Source organism: Pseudoliparis swirei, chromosome 22, assembly GCF_029220125.1.
Source record: "Pseudoliparis swirei isolate HS2019 ecotype Mariana Trench chromosome 22, NWPU_hadal_v1, whole genome shotgun sequence".
Lineage (NCBI taxonomy): Eukaryota > Metazoa > Chordata > Actinopteri > Perciformes > Liparidae > Pseudoliparis > Pseudoliparis swirei.
The window spans coordinates 19777595-19799562 of NC_079409.1; the positions used below are offsets into that span (position 1 = coordinate 19777595).

At 45.4% G+C, this 21968-nt stretch overlaps 1 protein-coding gene across 1 annotated transcript; it reads left to right on the plus strand.

The window, feature by feature from the left end:
* The first annotated feature begins 343 nt into the window (after window positions 1-343).
* ube3d (ubiquitin protein ligase E3D) lies at window positions 344-19969 on the plus strand. The gene is made up of 10 exons (XM_056406018.1): window positions 344-589; window positions 5504-5715; window positions 6543-6627; window positions 8227-8446; window positions 8935-9007; window positions 9108-9186; window positions 9637-9745; window positions 10437-10573; window positions 12723-12861; window positions 19460-19969. The coding sequence occupies exons 1-10, from the start codon at window positions 498-500 to the stop codon at window positions 19478-19480; spliced, it is 1167 nt and encodes a 388-aa protein (XP_056261993.1). The 5' UTR covers window positions 344-497; the 3' UTR covers window positions 19481-19969.
* The last annotated feature ends 1999 nt before the right edge of the window (window positions 19970-21968 follow it).

Sequence of the window (21968 nt, forward strand, 5' to 3'; positions counted from 1 at the left end):
AGATTACAATAATTATTGCTCTCCCAGTCCATTGTAGCCAGTGCTCTATGACACCAACAGATTCACTAAACTGGTCCGGCTCCATCATTGGCTGCAAAGAGAACTATCCGGAACAGGTGATGGAGAGGAGTACACTGAAGTCATTATTGTCCATATACATACCCGGACCCCCCTCTCCACCACATACTGCAGGGACAGCGTAGCATGCAATATCAAAATGCTAAATATCTACCACTACTCGAAGAACGCTAGTTAGTTAACTTTCTTTTATTTTGAAATGTCTGACCGGATGCTTCTCTCTTACCGTAGTGTACTTGATGTCGGCGTCATAGTCACGCTGCAGACGAGCAGCGTTACCAGCCTCTGGATACCACGAGCTAGCTGAAGCAGATTTGTCGTCTTTTGGATGCTATGCGGCAGAGTCTCACAGCTATACTGAGTTTTGATTAGTGCGTGATTCTTTTTTATTAATAACTTCAAAATATTGCGTTGCGAAAATGGCAGATGTGGCAAAGCCAGCTAAAACACATGGAGTTGGAGTCTTCTTAGAGCTGAGAAAAAGACTGGAGACTGGACTGCTTATTGTCGGGTAAGTTAATTCATTATGTCTGATAGAAAGCTCGCGAGCTCAACAGCTGCTTTAGGGTTAGGGTTGCTTTTCTAGTTTTCCAAGAAATATATTATGAGTAACGTTAGTGAAACGTTACTTGCCGGTGTGCGGTATTAACTGGTTTTTGAATTAACTGGTTTTGGTACGCGTGCATGAGGCAGATGTGCCGTAGGAGTGGCCTCGAGTTGCCTCTCAGGACCCGTCTGACTAACTAGGAAAAGCACATTTCCATCGCTTAGCCTCTCTGTCACGTTCTTTTTATGTAACGCTAATGTTTTAAAGACTAAACACGGATGACTTTGCTGTAAAATGTGATACCTGTTCAGGAGGCTGTAGTTGAGACGCCGAGGACACGGAGCGAGGACAAAGTAGGTGACTCTGCTGGTGCCTGTTCAATATACGACTAACTTCAATAAATAATTGACAAAATGCTCTTGTTGTCAGTTTGATATTTATGTTATACGTCGTTATCTGACGTCAAGTCGATGTGAGACCAGTTTACTCTTCATACAGTGTGTAATGAAGCATGTAGCCCGTTGTTTACACCCAGCTCGCCCACCGCTGTGAGCTGGGAAACTGATCGACTCAGATTAAGTTGTGATACCACAACAAGACTGTGTGCTGTCTTCACATCTCTTATGTTTTATATTCGAGACTACGGATCAACATATATCCTCGTAACTATACTCTACCCTGTGCAGCACTCACTGTCCAGATTAAACATGACTGTTACCTGTTGTTTTGTTACGATAAGCACACACATAACTACACACAGGAGTGAGCGTGTCTTTTGACACATGACGGGTGAGCAGCTTGCTCCAGCCTTCATTTAGGATTTCGACGGCATTAACGAAACGTTTTCCACCTTCATGACGAACATATCACTTGTTCACTGGCGATACAAAAAATTAAAAAATGGATTAAGATTAACGCCAAGAATCGAACCTGCGATCATCTGCGACCACAGGGCCTCCTAACTTGCATCCCAACTACCATTGAGCTATAGAGGAATATGGGTTGATTACAGTCAGTTTAAGTTTTAGATGAATAGATAAATCACTCATAGTGATAATCAGTAACTGCGTTTCCTATTGTCGCATCAACTTGAATGCACAATGCGGCTGTTGCCTATGCAATCACGTATTTGAGTTAGGTGGGTCTATGATGTTAGAAGAAAAGGCAATCGGTGTTAGAATATATTATATAAATATTAATGTCTTCCAAAGTTACTATATTACTTACTTAATTTGCTCAAAGTCAGTTGTTGGTATTGTAAAGTACATTGTAATGTAAATCGGGTAATCGGGTGAAATACCCTATAGCTCAATGGTAGTTCACAAGCAACGAACAGAACAGCAGGTGCACAAGTCGGCTGTTCGATTCTTTGAGAAATCCGTGTTTATATTATTTTTGTATTGTCGGTTTAGATATTTTTTTATCACCAGTGAACAAGTGATATGTTAGTCATGAAGGTGGAAAACGTTTCGTTAATGCCGTCGAAATCCTAAATGAAGGCTGGAGCTGCTCCCCTGTCATGTGTCAAAAGACACGCTCACTCCTGTGTGTAGTTATGTGTGTCCTTATCGTAACAAAACAACAGGTAACAGTCATGTTTAATCTGGATATATGTTGATCCGTAGTCTCGAATATAAAACATAAGAGATGTGAAGACAGCACAAAGTCTTGTTGTGGTATCACAACTTAATCTGAGTCGATCAGTTTCCCAGCTCACAGCGGTGGGCGAGCTGGGTGTAAACAACGGGCTACATGCTTCATTACACACTGTATGAAGAGTAAACTGGTCTCACATCGATTTGACGTCAGATAACGACGTATAACATAAATATCAGACTGACAACAAGAGCATTCTGTCAAGTACTTATTGAAGTTAGTAGTAGACCGGTGTGCGGGATTAACTGGTTTTTGAATTAACTGGTTTTGGTACGCGTGCATGAGGCAGATGTGCCGTAGGTGTGGCCTCGAGTTGCCTCTCAGGACCCGTCTCGACTAACTAGGAAATGCACATTTCCATCGCTTAGCCTCTCTGTCACGTTCTTTTGATGTAACGCTAATGTTTTAAAGACTAAACACGGAGGACTTTGCTGTAAAATGTGATACCTGTTCAGGAGGCTGTAGTTGAGACGCCGAGGACACGGAGCGAGGACAAAGTAGGTGACTCTGCTGATGCCTGTTCAATATACTACTAACTTCAATAAATACTTGACAAAATGCTCTTGTTGTCAGTCTGATATTTATGTTATACGTCGTTATCTGACGTCAAGTCGATGTGAGACCAGTTTACTCTTCATACAGTGTGTAATGAAGCATGTAGCCCGTTGTTTACACCCAGCTCGCCCACCGCTGTCAGCTGGGAAACTGATCGACTCAGATTAAGTTGCGATACAACAACAACACTTTGTGCTGTCTCACGTCTCTTATGTTTTATATTCGAGACTACGGATCAACATATATCCTCGTAACTATACTCTACCCTGTGCAGCACTCACTGGTCCAGATTAAACATGATGTGTGTGCATACTACTGTTTATAACAGCTGTTATAAACAGTAGTATGCACACACATAAGTACATATATACATACACAACGTGTACATGCATATAAAGTTTAAACAGGTTTCCTGGTGGAAGTCACTTGTCAGTGCCTTCGATCTCCGTGACCTTGTCCGTCACCATGGAAACGTGGTCACATGACATGTCTGTACTCTGGTTCTGTGACGTCGCTAGTGACGTCACGGAGCACCGAACCAGAGTGTATATAGAAGTGATTTCCAGCAGGAATTCAGTGTGTGAATCTTACAGAAACCCCCCCACCCCTTCTCCATTCAGCCACTTCCCGGGGTGGGGGCCTCTGATGGGATATCACAGACAGGGTGGGTGGGAAGGTTTATTATATATTATTGGTGATTGGATCAAATAAGGAACAAAAGGAATTAATTTCTAAAATAATTTAGAAATTAAAAAGTGTTCAAGTGCACACAATTCAGGAAGTTACTTGATTTGTAAAATAGTGTAACGTGAGACTTGTTAACCTGTGATTGTCGCTCAAGTGGGCCGTAGAGATTTCTCTGAATGGGCCTCGCTCCTATTCACACCTGGGCCCATGCAAAATAAATATTACTGAATATTTCAAGGTGTGGCGGCCATATATATATTATATATATATATACAAACATCTATTATATTCTTATTAGAAGGGTTTGTGGGCACTGACTTAGTCAGAGCAGAGGACCCCCACCCCGTTGTCACCTTTTTCACCCCTCATGAGTTTGCAGGTATGAATTCAGTATCTCTATTAAATTATACTTTATACATCTCTTGCATTTCAAATGCAACTATTGCACCTTTTGTATCACTATGTTTAGCAACAGTTACAGCACTGTATATATTTTATGTTGGAATTGATTAGACTACAGATTATTTAGTTCTTACATTTCCTCCACCTTGATACACTACATTAAAAAAATACATCTGCATGTATAATAGTGACCCTTCAACTCTGGCAAAGGCAATTCTGCATATTGAGTTTTCATACTTTGGAATTAGATTTTGAATTCAGGACTTTTACCAGAAGTGTAGTATTTTGTGGCGTTATATTGGTACTTGCGTAACTGATTGACTGCTTCTGTATGCATGAGTTCGTACTAATAAAGTAGTAAAGCACCTCGTAAATATACAACTACTGTTTCAATGAAGATTTGTGTTCATAATATCAATTGATTAACTACATTTAAATGATTCAGAAGCAAAGGTCAGGGTCAGAAGAATCTCTCTGAATGTGGGTGTAGTACACCTTCACCGTCACTAGATGGGGCTATTGAGATTAACAGAGAACCGTGGAACAGTCTGTTGCCTTCATATTATAATATCTCCACACAGACTACTTGACAGAGGGGGGAACAAGTGATTATTAAGACTAGATATTAATATATATTTATTGACTGCCAGGGTGGGAATATTTCTTTGGCTCACCAAACAACAAAACGACCAAATAAAGACAAACGCACACAAGATCACATCACCCATTTAAATGGTTAAAGTAAGAGAGTGTGCCTTAAATCTTCTGCCAGTGTGTTGAGTTAAGAGTGATGATGGGACTTGGGATGAAGGATTTTAGATGCCAGAGGGGCTCCGACTTTCTGAAGAGAGGATGGGAGGCCGGGATACTCCTCCACCTTTCTGTAGTTGGGTAAAGGGCTTTTGCCAACTGTTCAGTCAAAGCTCCACATCGATGGCTGAGTTATTAATCAGCGTATTGAGACCGTGACTAATTGCATATCTCCCGGAATCCACATGTGTATAGTTTGACGTTGCCAAGCTTTTGGGACATTGGCTTGTTGTTCACTTCTGAAGCATTAAGTATCAAGAACAGGAAATTCTCCAGCCTCCTTCGTTCGAGAGGTAATTATGCGTTAACGCTCGTGCGATCTCTAGACCTAACGTTTCCTGAAGTCTTCAAGGATCGTTTGATATTCTGGAAAATCTGCTCTTTCCCAGAGTTAGATGAAAAGGCCGCTATCGCTCTCAGACAAGCAGCTCGTCGCCTGAATCCGTCTGAAGATAACACAATCAGACTCGTCAACGGTAACGCTCACACATTGAAGCGCACTAATTTAGCATTTTTACAGATATGAGAGCTATTGATCATCTCATCTAATCGTTGGCAAGGCATGCGTTTATTTCTTGGCACGCACACGAGAAAAATAAATCTATGGAACGGAAGATGAATGGAACCGGAGAGTTCAAGAAGCCTCGGGCCTCTGCGACGGGTCTTCTTCCTCTTCTTGGCAAGAAAAACAAGGTCTTCTGTTCTGTTTCCTCTATGCTCCTCTTTTCTTTTCTTTTAACCGCCGTCTGCTTGCATCTGCCCTCCCAGGAAAGACGTGGCCAGCAGTCCAGCGGATGTGGTCGTGTCCGCTGGGGAGTCCTCGCTCCACGTCAAGACTCCCAGAGGGGAGCTGGTCCTGACTCTGCCGGCGGGAGTCAACTACGAGCAGGGCTCCTGCGTCCCGACGCCCGCGGGAGAGTTCAGTGACGAGGAGCTGCATTTCCGACTGCGCATCGGCGTCTCGCGACACCCGGACGAAGGTAATGTCCGCGGGGACGCGTCCCAGACACCTGCCACCTCCCTCCTCAGTGCCAAGGCGAGAACAAAGTCTTTTGCCAGCTATTTAGAGCTTGATTTCTATTTAGAATTTAATTGGATTGAGTCACTTCATCATCCGAGACTGTGAAGGTGTCAATTTTGCTCTCGGGATCCCCAACGGCCCCCCGAGCAACTGATTATCAGTCATGAGAATAATCCATTTTTCCGAGTTTTTGATCTCATGTCATTAAATCAGAGGAAAACCAGGAAAAGTCAAGGAATTTTAAAATGGTTATTTCCAGGCTAAAAGTCATGGTAATTTATTATATTCATATGTTCATTCACGCTGAGTTTTAAATAATTATTATATGCTCTTAAAAGAATGACGCTCAAAATATAAGCCTGAATACGCTCTTCATTCTTGCAGCGCAAATTTTTCACGCTGCAAGTGAACGCACCGTAACTGAAAAGACATACATGTTTATTCTTTTCATCAAACTATTGTCTCATTCATTTGTGTCATTTAAGGTTATACTGTATGCTTTGGAATTCCCATTGTTAGTTTATATACTACTTTTTCATGTATACATCGAGATTTCACAAAACCTTTGGTCATGGACATTTAGTTTAAATGTGAAAAAGTCCTGGAAATCCATTGGTCAACATGTGTATGAACCCTCGTAGTCAAATCCAATCAATATAAGGGCTGATTGTCCACTTCCGGTCCGAGCCACCTTCGCCCCCCCGTGCTTTGTACGTGGTACAATGTTACCACACCCTCACCAAATGCAGCTCATTTACTTGCTCCTCTTCCTTTGGCGCTCCACAGAGGCTCCTGCCGTGGAGACGCTCCGGGCCAAAGAGACGTATTGCTTCCACTGCCAGGGCTGCATGACCAGGCTGCTGGAGGACAGGTGAGGAGCAGGAGGACCAGGGTGGTGGAAATGTGTTTTTTTTATGTACACCGCCTCCTCCGCGAGGAAGTGTTTACTGATGGTGTGACCCAGCGGTTTGAAGTGATGAGTCCAGGGAAAGGAACATTGATGGATGGCGGCGAGTCCACAGTCGTCACCCTGACCGGTTTAGAGTCAGCGTGACGTCAAGGTCCGCGCTACCAATTTAAAAAACCCAATTGTTTCTCTCACCTTGAGGTGGTTCCGGCGGACAGAAGTATTGTTCCTCTCACCCTCGGCCTGTAGCTTTCTCCGGTCAGCAATGTGACATGCGGAAAATTGCAATAGCGGCATTAAAGAGACTCTTGGCCTCTGGCAAAAGTTTCTCAGCAGTAACACAATAACAGTTCCTCAACTTTTATTATTATTCTTTGCTCCGCGAAGTAATAATGTGAGAAGAAGTGCTCGGAGCTTAAAAGTAAACATTTTCGACAACATTATGCCTCATTATGTTTTTGTATGCATATGCTCCATGATGTGGCTGATCAGAGGAGATCATACGACCATTGACTGCAACCAGGGTAGGAAATGTACACATTTTTTAGCGGGCAATTTGTGCCCCCACTGACTGAAATCCAGGGGCATTCAAAAAATAAATTAGGGGCACCTTTTGAAACTTATGAGATAACATTTAACCTTTGTTCAAAAATAATAAATATACTTATTTAGGCTTACAATATATGAGCAATTGGCATACAAATGGCAATAATAAGACTACCGGCCAGTATTTTACTGATTCAAAGTGTTTTCTTGGATTTGTTGAACAAAAAACAAAAAATCTGAGATATTCAGTTGTATACTTATTTATTTATGGTTATTTATTATATTATATTAACAATTATAACTTATTTCTTTAAAAAAATATATAATTCAAAATTATATATATTGATTTTTTGTGTGTACCTACCTAGTACAGGGAGTACAGATAAGACACACGCATCAAAGAACAAAAACAAAACGCTATTAAATTATCACAACTATTAGTTGACATTATGGGTCATTTTCTGCCCCTCGTGATATCAAGGGCAAAATTATTTTTCTCAGGGTCAGTTTTTCCCTTTGCCCTCGTGTATTTCCGACGCTGACTGCAACCATCACAAAATACTCTGAAGTTTGTTCTTTTTACAACATGGCATACTGGTACAATGTGGTTAACACTAAGAGCTTTATTCGAAGGCAGACATTTAATGTTTACTTAAAGCTGCTCCCATCAGTATTTTTATACCAACTATGGCTCAAATGACGACGACACCACAGATGAATGAGTCTAAACTCTTCAGTGTGCCGCTTCAGCCGTGGCATGCAGTTGTTTCCTGTTAAACAAAGTAAGACAAAAAACAAGACTAAACATCTGCTTGGCACTAACCAAAGTTTGCGACGAGCTGGTGAACTCAGTGGAGCATTTTAGACCAAGACGGGGAGTAAACATTTCAACTCCAACTTGGAAACTTAGCATTTAAAGGAATGCTAATGTTGCGTCTTCATAAGTGAAGCAACGTGGTTCCCTGATGCAAATGAAAGACCCACAATTGTTTTGTTGTTGTTGTTTCTCTTCGTCAGAGAGTTTAAGCGAGTCCTTCCTCTTCCCAACGGCAACTGGAACGCCATCGTGGACGACTGGTGTTGCCACCCCGATCCCTTCGTCAAGAAGCTCCTCCCCGGAGCCGAGGACTGCCTGGTGGGTGACACCTTCCTCCTGCTGGCCAGAGATGCCAGCTGTGCAGAGACTCTCACGCAGGAGGAGAGCCCGGATGAGTCGGAGGAGAGTCCCGATTCAAAGGTGCAGAGGGCTCTTTTTTTTCTTTTTTATTCTGGGAGGGGACGATGTGACAAAGATTCTGAATTCCTGGGAACGCTGTAAAAGGATGTTTGAGACGCAAATAAGTCTGGGTGAATGAACGGTCACGATGGTTGGGTTCCAGACTGTCAGAATTATATCAATAAAAATCATCTTCTCGCGCTGCAGTGGTGGGGGACGCTCTAAATGGTGAATTCCAGTTAGTTTTTTCGATAAAACAATCTATTCATATCACACAGCACTCTGCGCACGAGGATTGATCTCCCTACTCTGTCATTAGTCATTCTGGGATGGCGCTCTTTGCGTGACAGAGTGAGAAAAATGGGAAGAGAGGCAATAACAAATGAAACACTGCATGCTGTGTATCTATCTCTCTCTCTCTCTCTCTCTCTCACTCCCATCCTGGTTAAAGTGAAAGATCTGTGTGTATCCTCATTGATTTTCAGGTTCTGTTACTTGTGTTTCTACAGAAAACCTGCCGCCGACTGACACTCATTTCCTGTAAGAGCTGTTCGTTGGTGCTGGGCGAGGCTGTTGCTCCAGGTAGAAGTCGCTCCGTGCATTAAAATCATAATCCTCTTTTCTTTTTCTTTCTTTTTTTTTGGGCTTACGATAGTTTTTTTTCTTCTTTTGTGCCTTCCAGAGACTCTGAAACTGTACATCACGCAGGTGGTGGTGGAGCCTGCTGTGGGAGACCGAGAGCTCGAAGCTTCACTCAACAGGCGGGTTTTTATCCCGTGGTGACAATTAGGCTCATAAAGCACATTGTTTTATAGGGAAATAGATGAAAAGTGGGCGTCGCGTATCAACGCTGTGTTCAGGCCTTTTTCAATTCAGGCTTCAGAGTGAAATGCTTTTAATATTGCAACAGTCAAAGTTTGAATATTTATACATTATGCACAGACACATGTTTTTATTCTTCCTCCAACATTCTTTTGAGAACCATTTTGCCTTTTTTAAAGTTTCCGTACATGAACTATTAACAATTTGCTGCAAGTGTTTGACTTGCGGTACTATTTTGATAATTAGTTCTGGGCTTATATGTCATCTTGTCAAAAAAGTGATCAATACCTCCATTCTAGTTTTACTGTGAGTGCATGACCAAGACGTTAATATGACATCTGTAAAGTGCCATCGCATTAAAGGAATGCACGTTGTCTCTCGTGGGACAGGTCTCTCTTCGTGGAGCAGACGGTAGCCGCCCGGCTGTTGGGCCTGTCCAGCTCCCTGAGCACCTTCCACTTCTCCGTCCAGACCCCTGATGGGAAAGCCTTCTTATTGGTAAGAACCAGCCTCATCAGAGAAGTCAAAAATAGACCACTCGGGGTTGTTGATTAGTGGGACAAGGGGAAATATGGTGTCCTCCCCGCGGCATGAAGAAGCGGATGGAAGGTTTTTGGTTGAGCGTACTGCCTTTTGGCTTCTTTAAAATCAGCAACAAGTGGCTCTGGAGAGCAACGTTGACGGAGAGTAAAAGTGTGTTCTGTGTTGGATCTACTCTACAATAATTACAATGTTGTTATCACGATGCTGGCAGGTGATATTTGTTCTACGTTGCCCTTCGTATTCCTTGTAGGACTTTTTTTTTTTAAAGGTCGCAATAACAATATTATTACACGGAATTGACTGACTTTTATATTCTATAATGAATATCAAATGTGAAAGTAACCCGCGTCATATCGGCGGAGCTCGACTGAAGGCGGCGTTGTTTCTCTGAGCCCGTCGGGGCTCCTGGCTCCTCTGTGAGCAGCGCCGGTGAGAGGGAGTCGTGACTCGAGCCCCCGCTGATTTCCTCAGCACTGTTTGGGCGGAAGAAAACAAAGCGGGCTCAGAAACAACGGCGTGCTGGCTAACCTTCTCGGTGCAGAGAAGTTCTAAGGGTAAACGTTAGTTTAAAGGTGAGCGTGCCGGCTGAGGAGAGGGCCACACCCTCCCAGCCGGTGTGACGTGACCCCGTCGGCGCCCCCTGCAGGTCTGGCTGCTGAACAGCGACTCCGTGATGGCGTCGGTCCCGGAGTCGTGCGTCGGGGACGAAGAGCCCCTCCGAGCTGCCAGAGCCCTGAAAGTCCTCTACGCCTCCTCCTCCGACACGGGCCCCCAGCAGACAGAGTAAGCGGGTGCACCCTCCACCCAGCCCCCCCCCCCTTTCCAATCTTTGTCTTCCTCTTCTTAATCGTATCCTTTCATCTTTCCGGCGCGCACCCTCTCAATCACCACCTGTCTCGAACCGCAAGGGATGAAAGAATACTCTTGTTGGCGAACGGATTTAAGACACTTTTGTTTCGCGGGCCTCGCAACACTAAGGGTCCCCACTCCGACGTAATTGTCTGGTATTTTTTTCCTCCCCCCCCCCCCCCAAATGAGATTGCCATCAAAGGTGTTCATCGTGTTCCATGTTTTCGGTTGCATAAGCCATAATCGTGTTTGTTGTGCTATGGGGGGGGGGGGGAGGGGGGGTTGTTGTGACGGGCGCGAGGCTCCGTGTGCCTCGCTTAGAGAGGTGGAGGTGGAGGTGGATGTGTTCAGGACGGCAGCACCCCACTGGAGGAGCCTTCCACCCTCACTATTTTCAACTGAATCAGCACTCGCCGTTTCCCCTCCCCCTCCTCCTCTTCCTCCATTACCCTGCAGCCGCGTGGCGTGAAGACGGAACAGAGACGATTTGTTGTTTTGACCGTTTTGACAAGCCCGCTGGCGGAGAATGGCTAATTAGTGGTGAAACTTGCATGAAAGGAGAGAGGCTTGTCTGCACACTGACATGATGAACTGTAGGATACGGAGGGAACTGATTCACCTGAGGTGTGTGTGTGTGTGTGTGTGTGTGTGTGTGTGTGTGTGTGTGTGTGTGTGTGTGTGTGTGTGTGTGTGTGTGTGTGTGTGTGTGTGTGTGTGTGTGTGTGTGTGTGTGTGTGTGTGTGTGTGTGTGTGTGTGTGTGTGTGTGTGTGTGTTGCCAAGAGAGACGTCGCTCGACAGGACCTCTGGACCGGAGCACGTCTGTTTGTCATAACTCTTTACTTATTATGCAAATTATTTCCTGCTGCCGAGGGGATTTTAAACCTGAGCTAGAATAGAGAACGGAGACGTCTCTTCTTCGACTGTCGATATTTCAGGCAGAATCGTGCGATGTGCCCTGAGCCGACGGAAAAATAAACTCGGCGGTGCCCTCTAGTGGACAAACTGAGTAATGGTGGCACTGTTTCTAAACTACGTCTGTAACAGTTCTGTTCTGTAATTTCTTGTCATTTAAGCCAAATGCTGACAGCAACGTGTCTGCAATGCGCTAATATCGGACAATTACTTTGTTTAAAGGTGCTAAATTCGAAATTCAGAGTATTAGTATGATTATTAATGCGGCCAACGACAATTTTCTACGTCAAGATATTGTGTAGTAGAAATGTATGAGCAGATTGAAGCAGGTTAACACCGTTAGCTGTTGCTTTGTTTGCACTGTACGTGCTTCTAGCTCCGTTAGCTAGCCAACCGCTCAGCCGCCGCCATGTTGAGAGCTGTGTGGAGACAATCCCTCAATCATAGATATGTTCTAAATTTAGACTGCTTTTTAATTTAAGTTTTATTCTCTGAGGTCTTGCCAAGCTAAAATGCTGGTGTTGCTCACACTTCCATTGAGTCTAATGGAAGTTGTACGGCCGACTCCTTTTTCGACAGAATTCATCCTGAGCAATCAAACCTCCCTGAGGATGACATGAACATAGAAGTGCATTGTGCATCCAACATTGTGCATTTTTCCATGCACAAAGAAGGAATTAGATTTGCTGTGTGAACAAACCCTTTTCAGATGTTCTTTGAGAGTGGCTCATAGGAGTTTTCCCATGCATGTAAACAAACATAGCTCCAGCAAGAGAGTGTTTCCTCTGCGGGACGCCTTTAAATAGACGCGCTAGAACTTGAGGACAATTTCCTCTCAGGAGCGGCACAGATGGCCAAACGTCGCCCGAACAAGCTGAACCGGCACCACAGACCGACAGAGCATCAATCTTCCTCCGCTCCCTTCTGTCCTGTCCTCTCCTCTTCCCATCTCTCGCACAAACACATCACACACACACACACAAACCATCAATCTACTTTTCTGTATCCCCAGTTATCAAGTTTAAAAACTGCTTAATTAAAGCATCCGGGCGAACACGTCGACGTGGGATTTCCAGCAGCTATTCCGGGCACCGTCTTGGTTTTGTAATGCTGTGGCGGTCACTATGAATCACTCCTGCTTATTGTGTGTGTGTGTGTGTGTGTCTTCAGCATTGTGGCGAGCTGGGAGGCCAATGCCGTGGGACATCCCTTGGTGCTGCCGCTGAACGTGTGCGAGGAGCTGCTGCAGGTGATCGATGACAGCCACGCGACACTTCCTGCCTCTATGCGCTGCATGAGGTCCTACGAGGTGAGGCGGTGATGTTGATGGCGCATTTTTCTTTGACTGTTGAAAAATATATTTTAACAACCCGTACCTTGATTCTGAGTTATGTAAGCAGAGGGATGCTGAGTGTTTTGCGAACAGCAGCAGGGACTCTTTGAGCCGACAGCGATCGCCCATCTCACTGACTTACCGCTCCCCGTTTGTCCGTGACTCAGCTCGACTTGTGCTTTCATCCCGCCTTAATTCATCTCATGATCCAGAGCTTTTCAGTTAACGGCTTCGCTCGGGGGTGGGGGGTTGGGGGGGGATTATGTGGATAAAATGTCAGGTTTTACTTTTTGTCAGCCCCGTTTTCCAGCCTCTCTACTTGTAATTGTGCAGAATGCGTATCTTTAGCTCTCGGTGTCGAGGAAAGCCCTCTGACTGGAAAATGAGAGGCGTGTTAACTTTGCTGACAACTCCATTCAGCCAGCCCCCCCCTTTTTAAACACGCCGATGGGTAATTAGCGTCTTTATCCTGCGCTTCGCGCTCAGAAAGTGTAGCAGCGAACTCCCACCACGTCAACCGGCTTTCCATCTGCAAAAATAGGTACGAGAGCTGAAATAATGACAAACGGAGCTTTTGTTGTGAGCCGAGACGGGTGGCAAGCCGTCACATTAATAACAAAGACACAATCATTCTGTTTTGAAGATGACACATCAAAGGGAATGGTGGTCTCAATTTTGACATCTTCCTTATCATACTTTAAATGTTAATACGAGATCCAGCTCCGTGCTCTAAGAACAGCGCGGCTCCTTTTTTTGTATCTGCATATCTTCTTCATGGATCCTCATCTCGTGAAGGTGCAGACTTTTCCTCCTTCTTGTTTTTGCCGGTGGCAGCTTCAGCCTCAGAAAGTAGACGCTTCAGAAATCGTATCCCCATTTCAGATTCCCAGGTGTAAATCTGACACCTTTTTATTGTAAAGTACACGTGCCGTGAGAAAAAACATAAAGTAGCAGCTGTGAGGTCGGGCCGTAGTTCCAGAAGGTTTTTGGTTCACAACAATGAATGAGAAGCCGACTTCCTGAACTCGTGTCGCTTGAGCTCAGAGAGACTAGTGTTTCACGATCACCATGTCATCCAATACCAAAACAGACATTCAGCACCATGTCACTGTGGCAGTGGGGTGTGTTTATGCTCGGCTGCCGAGTGGGTGGAGCGGGGGTGTGGTTCGGGGAATGTGTCTAATTGGCCTCAGCTGGTGGCTGATTGGCCTCAGCTGGGCTGATTACCAATCTGTGTGTGCATCTGTCCCCATAAAGAACCAGTAGGGACTGAGGAGTGAGAGTGGAGAGCAGAGACACAGTCTGCAGCGACAATAGATGATATTACCAAATATCCTTCTTCCTATGCATAGAAGAAACCCACAGTCCCCTTACAGGAAGTTGAATTAGGAATAGAGGCCTCACCAGAATGCCATTCGTATAATTTCACGCCCAGGAGGCTCCTCTCATGTTCTCAACGTATTGAGCCACACGCCTTAAACTACTCGCCATGTTTTTGTTGCTCTCAGCCCTGTGGGAGACGAGCGGTGGCTCGGCTCACACACTGGTGCGATGGGTAAATAGTGTTCTTTTCAGAGGAAACGACGGACTGAGGGGGGCGGGGAGAAATGAGGCTCTGCTGAACCGCTACAGATCGAGAGACACGGGACACGGAGTCTGTCTGGTGGCGGAAGCAGCGAAGTGGAGTGTGATACATGGACACACTTGAACACTTCCTGATAGCCGAGGCTCTCGAGGCGAGTGAGGACAGGACGGGGATGTGATCACAGCGCCAGCTCGAGTTACCTGATGGTCAGACAGCGCATGAGTCTGTTTAAGACACTCGGCGTTTCTCAATATGCGTACTTGTGCGTACTTTCCTCTACTTGTGTCCTCGTGACTCGTGTCTCGTCATCAGTCGCAGCCCGAGTACATGTTCCAATTCAAAGTTCGCTTCTCGCAAAGCACGGTCAAAACGCCCGGATGTGACTTGATCCTCCCACTTTCCGGAGGATGCATCAGAGGAGACTTGTGCGTACTCTGGCCAGCAGATATCCCAGAATGCATTTCACGAGTAACCGGAAACAATAGCGGAGGAGAAAATAAACTGACAGTTGACTTTTTATAAATACTACTGTTGTTGAGTCACAGAATGTAATTTTAGGATGTTTTGTTTATTTGACTGTAAAAAATAATTTACAGTGAATAATTAGAGTAAAATCAGGAGCAAGAACAGCTGATGTGGTGACGTCATCAAGTCAGCTGCTGTTCCAATCGCAGAAAGACCGTTCTCCCGTTCTCCCGTCCTCCCTCAGACTCCAAAAGAACACAAGTCTGTACTCGTGTACTTTGAATTGAGAAACGCCGATTGTGTTTCAGCGTGTTTAGAAGCAGAGGACCAGCGTGCAGTGGGGCCTGGAAGATTCGGATGAGTGAGGAAAGAGGCGTAGAGAAGGCTGCTGGGAAAATGTGGTTTTCCTACCGTTTGCCTTTTTTGAAGGCCCACGTGAGCGAAGGGAAAATTCCGTATTGTGTCCGCGCTCGAGGGTCAACGTTTTTTTAAATTAGCTGCTATAACAATGTTACCCACCAACGTCCTCGCTGTGACGGCATCTCCAGATGGAAAGATCCGTGCAGCGGAATCCATTAGGGAAGGCAACACCCCCCCCCCCCCACAGATTTAACATATTTCACCCAACAATTCAAAATCACTTCTTTTTGAAAGACCTCTCCTCCAATTTGAAGTGGAGCTGTGCTTTATCAGATCACCAAAGTGGCCTTCCTTCATGTTGATATTGTGTCATGGCTGTGTATGAGCACAGGTGTAATTAAAACCAACAATATTGCATCCAGACGAGCGAGCTCACTGGAACACTTGAACATCCTGCGCCGTCATTACCTCGTCCTCATTAACAGGATGCGAGCCCGGGAGATGCCAATGTAGCACAGTGTGTGTGTGTTTGTGTGTGTGTACAGTTCTGCGATGATTAATTAGGGACGGCTCCACTTCCACTTCGCCTCCTCAGTGTCGGGCTCCTGGTGTCGTGCCTGCTAGCTCGCGGCCACACTGTCATGTCTGACTGGGACACTTTACTGGAACGGAGCCGCCGTGACTGCGACCAGTCAGAATGTCTGCCGTGGAGACGGGTTCCACCTGGAGCCGGCTCACCTGAATGGCACGCAGTCGTCGTGGTTGTTAATTACACCTGCTGTGATGCCAGAATGTCTGCGATGAAAAAGGTTGTTTTTAAAAGACCACTGCTATAAGAAGGTTTCTTCCCTTTTTTCCCCTCCTGAAAGTTTTTTTTTTGCTGTCTCTTGGGAGTTGTTCCTGAGCCGATGTGAGGCCAAAGGTCAGGGATGTCGTATGTGTACACGGTGTAAAGCCCTCTGAGGCAAATTTGGGATTTTGGGCTATATAAAATCAACTGAATGAAATAGAATTGGATATATATGTCAACCCGACTGGTCGAAGAACCTCAAATCTTTATAAAGTTAAAGGTGGAACTCTGGGACTGCTCACACTTCATTAGCTCGATACAAGAGTACCAACTCCCGACAGCCCAACCCGTCTATAACTGCACAAACACAACGTGTGTGTGTGTGTGTGTGTGTCTGTATATGTGTGTGTGTGTGTGTTATTCTTGGTAATTTCCACCCTGTGAGTAGATCAAAGCCTGCACCATGACCCGGCCTGTTATTATTCTGCATGTGGAATGTCTCCTGTTGTCTCTCTCCCCTCCCCCCGGGCCTGCCAGCGTAATGGGGTGTAAAGTGGCTCAAGCTCCGTGTGTCACTCTTTAGCTCGGGAACAGACACCACCTCCCCGCACCTCGTTAATCTCCTCCTCACTCCCACAGAGAAGCCATGTAGATTTGACAGAAACGGATCCAAGAGCTGCTCCAACGTTTCCCACCGAGGGACCGAGGAGCCGTACATCGATCACGCTCCGTCCTCCTGCAGTCCGCACAGCTCCCCACTTTGTCGGAATAAATGGCTTTCCCCGAGGCGCACGCGTCTCGATTCATCGCCCACGGACCAATAGCTGAGCAGGGAAATTAGTTCTTAGTCAGTGTTGACATCAGGATGTCTCCTCTCGGCAATATAAGCGAGGCTAGTACTGGGAGTGATGCCGGATGTTTGTTAAATTAGATCTTCAGTGTAAGAAGTTTTGATGCAGCAGTGGTTGTGGGTGCACTTTTCCAACTATCCCTGCAATATACACCACTCCGCTCCTCCGCTCTCTCCACTGGTTATCCGCTTCAACACACTGGTTCTGGCGTACCGTGCTCTGAACGGATCGGGCCCCGTCTACATCCGGGAGATGGTCACACCGTACACCCCGGCACGATCGCTCCGCTCGGCAACAGCCAACCGACTTGTGACTCCTGCACCTCGAGCTAATCACTCGAAATCCAGCCTGTTTGCTGTCCTGGCTCCTGATTGGTGGAACGAGCTCCCCACTGACATCAGGACGGCAGGAAGTCTCGACAGCTTCCGCCGGAAACTAAAAACACATTTTTTCCGACTATATCTGGATTAAAACACAGATTAGCACTTAAATGGCTCTTATTATGGTACTTTTGGAGTTCGACTATCTTGAAGAAATGTTACTTTCTGTATTCTTGTTGTTCTTAGTTTGTACTCTCGGTAGAAATGCACTTATTGTAAGTTGCTTTGGATAAAAGCGTCTGCTAAATGACATGTTATGTCATGTAATGCAATGTAATATTTGTAGATAACTTTCTAACTTCTATGCTACCTCGCTGCATGGTTTTCCACACGCCGGCAACCCACGGCTTCACGTTGTTGCAGGACAACTGGTTTAGGTGGAGATGTTTGTTATGCAGTCAGCCCATTGGAGTTGGTAGATTCTTTTGTTGTGTCAATATTACAAAAGTTTAGGGTGTTTTGGTGAAGTGTCGATTTGTAGAGTGTGTGTATATATATATATGTATGTATATATATATATATATGACGATAATAGAGTGGATAATAGAAATGCATCATCGTGGATGTCAGTGAACATGTCGTCGTCCGTCTCCGGTGTCTTTGTGAAGTGCTCTCCCGTTTAGTGCAGCAGCTGCAACACGTTTCTTTTGTCACCTTCTCCTCTTCCTCTCCTCTTTCTGTGCATCCTTCATTCTTCATGCTGCTCGCCAAGTTTTGAGGTTTTTTTGCCAACGGTCCCTGACCCCGAGCCTCAAAGCGGTCGCTCAAAGACTTCTTCCTCGTGTCGTTGTCTCCGGCACGCGGTTTATTAGAAACTAACTGAGAACCTTGTTGTTGTTTTCTTAAGTGGTGTCTTGTATTCCTAAAAACCAATAAAATGTACTCGGCAGGTGGAACACTGTTGTGGGTTTATCTCGACACCTTAATGGGTGATTGTGTTTATATATTGCTCCTGTCCATCCTGGAGAGGGATCCTCCTCTGTTGCTCTCCTGAAGGATTCTTCACTTTTTTTCCCCCCTGAAAGATTTTTTTCGATTTCTTGGGAGTTGTTTCTGATCCGATGTGAGGTCAAAGGTCAGGGATGTCGTATGTGTACAGATTGTAAAGCCCTCTGAGGGTAATTACTAATTTGTGATATTGGACTATATATAATAAACTGAATTGTTTATCTGTTAACGTTAGCAAGCTTTTCACATACTGCCTCGCGTTCCAGTGGACCCAGCCAGACCAACATAGCGGTTCTTAATCCAGCCCGGTTCTTTGTGAAAGACTCCGGTTCCCCCTGGCTGCTCACCTCTCTTATCCACGGCAAAACACTGGCAACAACTTTTGTGAAAACCACCATTAGTTTTTGCAACTGTGTTTTCTTTATCTGTGGACCTTTTCTTTCAGTGCCGATAAGCCAATTCAAGTGTTTCCAAATCCAACCGACACCGGATCTACTCCAGTTTGATAGATTCACACGTTGTGGGCTTCCTAGTGCAGCCACAGCTCTGACGTTAGCCACAGGCGGAAGAACACAATACCCTCTTTACCCCCCCCCCCCCCCCCCCCCATTCGAAAGCCGGCTTCTCTCTTCCATCGAGATTCCCATTGCTCTGGCATCTCATCCCACTGCATCCCCTCGTCGTTCAGAGACTCCCGACTGCACCTCCGGTTGCCGTTTTGTCATCATTTGTATGAATTAGCATTAATGCGCTCGAGTGGTGAGCAGGCGCTGGCATGGGGATGGAGGAGCCGGGGCCTTGAGTGGGGCAAGCGCCCTCATCCATCATCCCCATGTACAGCCCCTCAGTGGAGCGCCGGCAGACGCCCAGGAACAGCAGATGGGAGACGGGAGAGCGGGGCTGGGGAGTTTTATACGCGCCGTTTATCTGCATGTGTGTTTTTGAAGTTGATTAAATCTTGACCACCTGAGGTGTTTTTGTTGCTTGAAGACAGATAATTGCAGATGATGTGTTTCTGTGCCGATCGGCAGAGCGTCGAGATCCAGTACATCTGTGCTTGGGGGGGGGGGGGAGATGTAAAATCCCCATTGTACAGTACAAAGAGAAAGTGCTTCTATTTTTAGAAGTGTGTGTCTCAAGCGGCGCCAACACACAGATCTTAACATGGTCTAAACGTTTCCCCTCTTGTCCACAGGTGGCGTACCTGAGACTGTGAGGTCACAGGGCCGACGCCCGGAGGTCAAGCCTCCACTCGGCCCTCTCGAAGAATTCGCGAAGACCTGGGACGGCTAACGAGGGGACCCTTGCGAACACGTCCCGTCTTCCCGTACGAGTCGAGACGACGTCCCGCACAGTGCGGGGTCATAAAAACTCGGCGAGCGTTTCTTTAATCGAGCGGAGGTTTCTGGTTTGCCGCCGTCAACATGTTCATCAGCCGAGAGCAGATTCCTGTTGCAACAGGTCGCTGCGAGATGTTAAAGCACATCCAGGAAATGTGGAACTGGAAGCCGTCAACGATGTTATTCATGGACCAGAGCGCCGCTTCTGGTTTTTAGTCGTTTCTCATCGTTTATCCTCGTGTTTGATTGTGCCAGCATGCGTCACGGTGGTTGAAGAGCATCCGTACGCCCTATGTTCGTCCCGTCCTTTATTTTGTATTGTTCTTACAGTTCTCGATTAAACTGTTGTGTTTTTGAAAGAATCACTTCTGCCTCTCTCTTCTTTGTCCTCCATCCTCCGGAGCTGCCCGTTGATACGTGGGACATTGTTCTTGAGTTGGCTCTTGGTGAAAGCTTATTATCGAGGCACTTCAGGCCCGGGGCGCAGCAGTCCATCCTCCGCTCCACTGTAATTGCAGCTTGTGAAAGCTACGGGATTTTTGTCTCGTTTTGGGTTTATTTGTGTGCCGATGATTGACGGTCTGATCCACACACTTTTCTGTTTTTGTTATTTTTGCCGACTGGGTCAGTGGGTAGCAGGTCTGTCTTTCAATCACAGGATCGGGGGTTCGATCCCCGCTCACGGCCCGAGTCGATGCGTCCTTGAGCGAGACGCTTCACCCTGAATTGTCCACACGTTCATGTTCCCCACCAGATGAATTTTGATGAGATTTTAGTTTAATTGTAAATCAAATACTCACAATAACAAAAGACATTCCCTTCAGCTTTACTTTGTGGTAAGTGTTAATTACCGATTGTTTCTAAACTAAGGAGGCAAACATGAATGGAACATTGTAGCAAGTTAGCTGGTGACATTAGCATTTAGCTCAGCACACCATTGTACAACCTCAGCACTCCTAACTCACTATCTTGAATCAAGTTATGTTTTTCTATAGGTACATGTTTCCTTCTATATATATATGTATATGTCTGTTTTTTAATGACATCTCTACATCGCTGTATGGAGGCCCATTCCAGTGATCTAATGGTACATTGTGTTTGCTCATCGCCTTATAAGACTAACGGAGGGTTAGAAAACCCCTCTGTTAGCACAGCTGAAAACAGTTATGTTGGTGAGAGAAGATATAAAACTGGCCTTCCTTTGAGTTTAAAGAATTAAATGAATATTTAAAATAAAAATCATTATTTCTAAACTTGTTGATAAATAAAAGTGAGTTTTCATGGAAAACACGAAATTGTCTGCAGGGTAAACCCAAACTTTTGCACAGTAGTATTTATATTTATATATATAAATCTATATATATATTATATGTACATATATATATATATATGTTTAATATATATTTTGGGATGTGGGACATTTGAAAGCTTTGGCTTTTCCTGTAAATCAAGATGAGACCATTTTGACGTTGTTAGCCAGCCTGCAGAGCTCAGTGGGTTGAGTAAAGCAAAGTGACCCGTTACTGATCCGGAATCACTGCTGGAGTTTACGATGCCCACACCTCTACTTCATGGCCAGCAATAAGGCAGCATAATATGTGCTTGTGTGTATTTTTACTCAATCTTAGTAGAGACGCAGGAACAATTGTATCCTGCCCCCGACTGCATGCCTGGATCTGCTGAATTCTGACACGGCGAGTGACAATTACTTTTAAAAAATGCAAAGAAGTATTGTGCCCAGCGAGGCGGCAAAGCATCGAGTGAATTGGCTAATTAAATACATTCGATGCTGAACCGTCAAGGGGTTCTCATTTCCTTTCTGCCCTTTCTCCACCAGTGCAAATGAAGTATTCTCTAAATAACCCATTTGTTTCAAGCCCGCTGAGCAGGAGCAGCTACTCCACATTACATGGCTGCTGCTGTTTTGGAACACAGCGAAAAGAAGCAGTCACCCAGGAGCCTCAAGGCGGTTCAGACGCTCTTTGTCTCTCTACCCTTGATGGATGATGGAAGTGTCAAATTAAAAGTTGTATTGGCCCGTACCTTCTGTTGACACTGCAGCTCATTAGCCTTTTCAGTTATCTGGTGAAAATATCAGTCTGAACAAAGGTCTACTCCGCATTCATCCTTAGTAATTACTCGTCTGTGGCTTGAGGACAGTTTTCGCTTGCTCTCCTTTTACAGGTGTACCGTAGATTTAAGGGGGGAAGGGTATCCAACCGCAGCCACTTTGAATGCCATCGACACTCAACATGTGTTGGTGCTGCATCTTTGGACAGACATCTCTGTTGTGAGGAGTGAACGTATGATTGATTTTGCCGAACTTCATGTGTGTCCACCCAAATGTGATACCCCCATCAAGAC